The following is a 4,343-nucleotide window of genomic DNA, read 5'->3' as shown; positions in this document are numbered from 1 at the left end:
ATCATATAAACAAAGTGTCATATGAAATGAGTTATGATTTTTTAAATTTGCCATGTTAATAAACCATAGTATTTTAACAAAATTTATTTTTAAATTAAAAATCTTCATAATAAAATAAGAATGAATCTTTATAGTTAAAAAAAAAATATATATATATATATATAATTTAAAATAAAATTATAATTTAATTAATTTTTACACTTATATATTAACAATAATAATTTAAAATAAAATTATAATAAAATTAAATTTTATTTATAAAATTAAATCCTAATTTTTTAACAGAATAGTTGTATTCTGAAATTGTGAAGGAGAGTGTTTTGATTTCTATCCGGACATCTCAAATATGAAGCAACATGTTTTGATTTCTATCCGAACATTCATTTAATTTATCTGTTTAGGTTAGTTTAACATGTTTTGATTTCTATCCTAACATTCATTTAATTTATCTGTTTAGGTTAGTTTAAAAAGTTATGAGAAAGTCAGCAAACATTAGCCAGATAAAACACCTTAGGCAGTTGGATCATTAGTATAGAACTATTATGCCTGACTCTAGATTCTAACAAGCACTGACACTATTTGTTGGTGGCACTAGCTTCATCACTGACAAGTTGCACTGGAAGAAGAGCTTATTTATACACCAGAGCTTCCATAGTATATGGCCTATGTTTTTGATGTGGGATTACCACTCTTCTCTATTGATCTGCTCTTAGCTGTGCATTTGTTTGTGTACAGTTTTTGAAGGAATATTTTGTTATTGATGGTTATTGTACTTGTTTTGATTTGAGTTGTTTTTAGTGAGATTTTTTAGAATGGTTTTTTTGTTTAATTTTTGTAAAATCTCACAAAAATTTATTGAAATCACAAATTTGATAAATAATACCTATACAACAAAAAAATGCTAAAATGCTAATCTTTTTATACAATCAAAAAATTAATTTAAATAACACAAATCAAAATTTCCAAGTCAAATTTTTCTGCTAAATTCAACTCCTTTTTTCAACCCAATTCCATAAAGTGACCCTAAAGGCAACTCCAATCGGAGTTTTAACTCTGTAACCGCCGCTCATGTCCCTCGAGCTGATCAATGTCCTGTAAAATGAGCATCCTGTTGATCGTTATCGTCATCCTCTTCCATTTAAATACAGCAGATGCGAATGCCAGAGATTTCCTGCTCTACGGGTGAAGTTACACAAGACAATTCCTTCAGGCTCCCTGGGTTTACATTTGTTCCATGATTTCTTGTTTGTTTAAATTAATTCTGGCAATTTCATGACAGGAATGTTGAATTGCGCATGGAGAATACGCATTGTTCATGCGAATATCAGCTCGCTGTGCAAATCGGGAGCCATGTGAGTTGAATTTGCAATTTGCATTTGAAGAAGGTTAAAAAGAAGGATATTTAATTGAACTTGTAAGTAACCTGAAAAGATTATGCATGGAGACAGAATTGGCAGCAGCCATTGAAATGGAGGTTTTATGCCTTCAAAGTACCACAGAATTTGGCGATTCAGAGCTCGGGAATCTTGTCCCTGGATGTTTACAGGCAAAACGAATGTATTAAAAGCTTGTGGAGAGGTTACTTTCTTATTCAAGAGGGGGCAGCCCAGCGCCTGGATATAACCACGAGTGTCGATCAGAACACCTGTGCGTGCGTGCACAGTCCGCCGGAACAAGGTACAGGCCTCCATTTCGCTTTTTTCTTTTAATTTCGACTAGAATTTCTTCTATGTAGGGTTTTAAAATTTAAATCCTCTTAAGCCGGATCTTTAACATGACAAAGAAAGAATCCTTGTAATGAACTTTAAAGATCCCAAATAGCTCTGAAATCTTGTATAGGCATGAAATTGGAAGGCAAAACGGAGAATCTGGAGCGGAAAGAAGAAGCTTATGCGCTTGTTTTAGTTCTGGCGGGGGAAATCAGGCCTGTTATTAGCCCTAGGCCTTATCATTTAAACTCCGGAAGGGCCGGTGTCTGCCAGTGCCCGCAGAAGCCGATGATCCCGATGCTTCCGGGCACCGGAACGGATGATTCTGAGACGCTTCGGCAGATTACTCGCCTTTGGCGTGTGCTGCTTGTGGCGTTTGCAGGTGCGTGGTTCACTGCGTTACCCGGGGGTTGAGAGATTTGAACTTGGCACCTTTCCTATGCGAGAGCAAAGCTTTTACCAACTAATAATGGATAATGTCCTGTAGGTGCGAGGTTCATGATACGCTGGTTGACTCACAATGAAACGAGAGAGTGGGAACGCAGAGTGGAATGCAGGAGAGCAGGGGACGGGGAGAGAAAGCGGTGGGAGATGAGCCTAAGCTGTCTCAGCAACAGGAACAGAAAGAAGAACACGAATGAGCGGTGGATGGGGTTGGGATTGGGAGTTTTGGTGTCGGGGGAAGGGCGTTACGAAGAAGCATGGGCAGACGCGGAGCATCACTTGGGCAAAGTGGAGCTGGGCTGCTGCTTTTGCTTCAATTCCACCCGCCTAAACACAGGATTCACACCAGCACCAGTAACAGAGGGACCATGGAATAGGGATTCTCATGGCCGTCTCACTAGGTAATTCCACACCGTTCAATTCATAATGCTGAATGAGAAGAATCGTATACTGTGCACTGTACTGCCCATTATTAGAAAACATGCTTTTATGGATTTATGGCCTCTGCATTCGATACTGAACAAGTTTAAGAAATCATCACTGTATACATGGAAAGTTTAAATTGTACTGTAGAACCGTAAAAGGGTTCCCAATAGTATGTGAATGTGGGTTATCAATAACCATCAGGCACTCTGCATGTGGACGTTTGAGTCATTTCATTGAATTCAAAGATACTTTGAATCCAAGTCTGTACGCGTTTAGCATTGTATACAGGAATATGAATATGTTATAAAATTGTAGAAGGGTATCCGATATGTAAATGTATAGGCATTCAGCAATCAATGCTCTGCTGGTCAAGGTGAAGTCATTAAATTCGAAAGTACTAAAATGTGTAGATTACATTTTATTATATCCGTTCAAGATAGGTTATATTGTTTGTTATTTTAGTCCAAATAAAAATGTTAGGTTATATTGTTTTTTTATTTTAGTCAAAATAATAAACATTAATGTTTATTATTTGATATTTTTAAATTAATTCTATAAAGTTTATTTTTAAATTAGTTCTATAAAGTTTATTAAAATGTTGGAAAAAATAAATATTTTAAAAATATAAAATATAAATGGTTTTTTTATTGGTTGATAGTTATTTTTATATAATTTTAAAGTAAATTATAAAATAAAAAAATCCACATATTGTAAAATAATTTTTAATTATATTTATTTTCATTATATCTACTGGAAAAAAATAAAAAAAATATTAAAACTCTCACATAATAAAATGATAATAACTATATTAATACGTTAGACTTGTTTTATTACAAAAATTTAATAAATATTCTTAATTATTAACCATTAAACACATTGATGAAAAAGATTGGTATCCATGTTCTATAATTATGTATGTGATAAAAATTTGAAATATATTTTAATAAAAAATTAAAAATATGATATGTCAACTTGAATTTTAAAACATTTTTATAGTTTATTTATTTTAAAACATTTGTATAGTTTATTTATTTTGTGTATGCTAGTAGTTAGTATGATATGTTATCAGCTACTTGTTTGTTTTCCTCTTAATCACATTACTTCCATCACCAATTGAGTTACTCTATAAAAACATACTTTTACAATTATTTATTTATATATTAATTAAATTTTGTCAATTTTAAAAATTATGTATTTTTTAATAAGTTGAAAATTTTGATTTTATTTTTAATAGTCCTTTCAAAATAAGGATTATAGTTTTCCATTTCATCCAAATTTTATATTAATTAATTTTGTGTTTTCAAAATATTCCATGTTTTATTGAATTGTTATATTAAATTATTATTTGAAAAATTAAAATGAATTTTGAAATTTTATTCATTAAATTTCTCATTGGTTAGTATATTAATATGTTAGGGTGGGACTTGATTCTCTAATTTTTTATTAGTTTATATGTTATGAAGGGACTTAATTGCTTTTCTTATATAACACTGCTTTTCTTATATAATTTTTTTTTAAATACAAAATTTTAAAAATCTTTAAACATCCACATTCTCTACATTCTTAATTCATAGTAATTTGCGTTCATTCTTCTCCACACTTCGACATAATCTTTTCATTTTCTCCACGAATTGCCTATATTAGCTTTTCTCCACGAATTGCCTACATTAGTTTGTTGGTACTAGCACCTATAACCTTCTTAGCATGGACATCTTCTAGGTGGAAAACCTTCTAACAATGAAGGAACTTCTTGCTAGCAACTTC

At 31.8% G+C, this 4,343-nt stretch overlaps 1 protein-coding gene across 2 annotated transcripts; it reads left to right on the top strand.

Annotated features, from left to right (window-relative positions):
* The first annotated feature begins 1,047 nt into the window (after positions 1–1,047).
* LOC149143616 (uncharacterized) lies at positions 1,048–2,924 on the top strand. Of its 2 annotated transcripts, none has more exons than XM_089449402.1 (5): positions 1,048–1,182; positions 1,280–1,352; positions 1,449–1,677; positions 1,840–2,091; positions 2,197–2,924. In XM_089449402.1, exons 1-5 carry the CDS (start codon positions 1,088–1,090, stop codon positions 2,556–2,558), a joined length of 1,011 nt encoding a protein of 336 aa, XP_089305528.1. In that variant the 5' UTR covers positions 1,048–1,087; the 3' UTR covers positions 2,559–2,924. The 2 variants fall into 2 exon arrangements, with proteins under 2 accessions (XP_089305528.1, XP_089305529.1); XM_089449403.1 differs by having other exon boundaries at positions 1,101–1,219.
* The last annotated feature ends 1,419 nt before the right edge of the window (positions 2,925–4,343 follow it).

Source organism: Pinus tabuliformis, chromosome X (assembly GCF_031772625.1).
Source record: "Pinus tabuliformis cultivar Carrire ecotype Pingquan chromosome X, CPIR1, whole genome shotgun sequence".
Lineage (NCBI taxonomy): Eukaryota > Viridiplantae > Streptophyta > Pinopsida > Pinales > Pinaceae > Pinus > Pinus tabuliformis.
The sequence above is the reverse complement of the archived record's forward strand: the minus strand, read 5'-3'. Positions and strand labels throughout refer to the sequence as shown.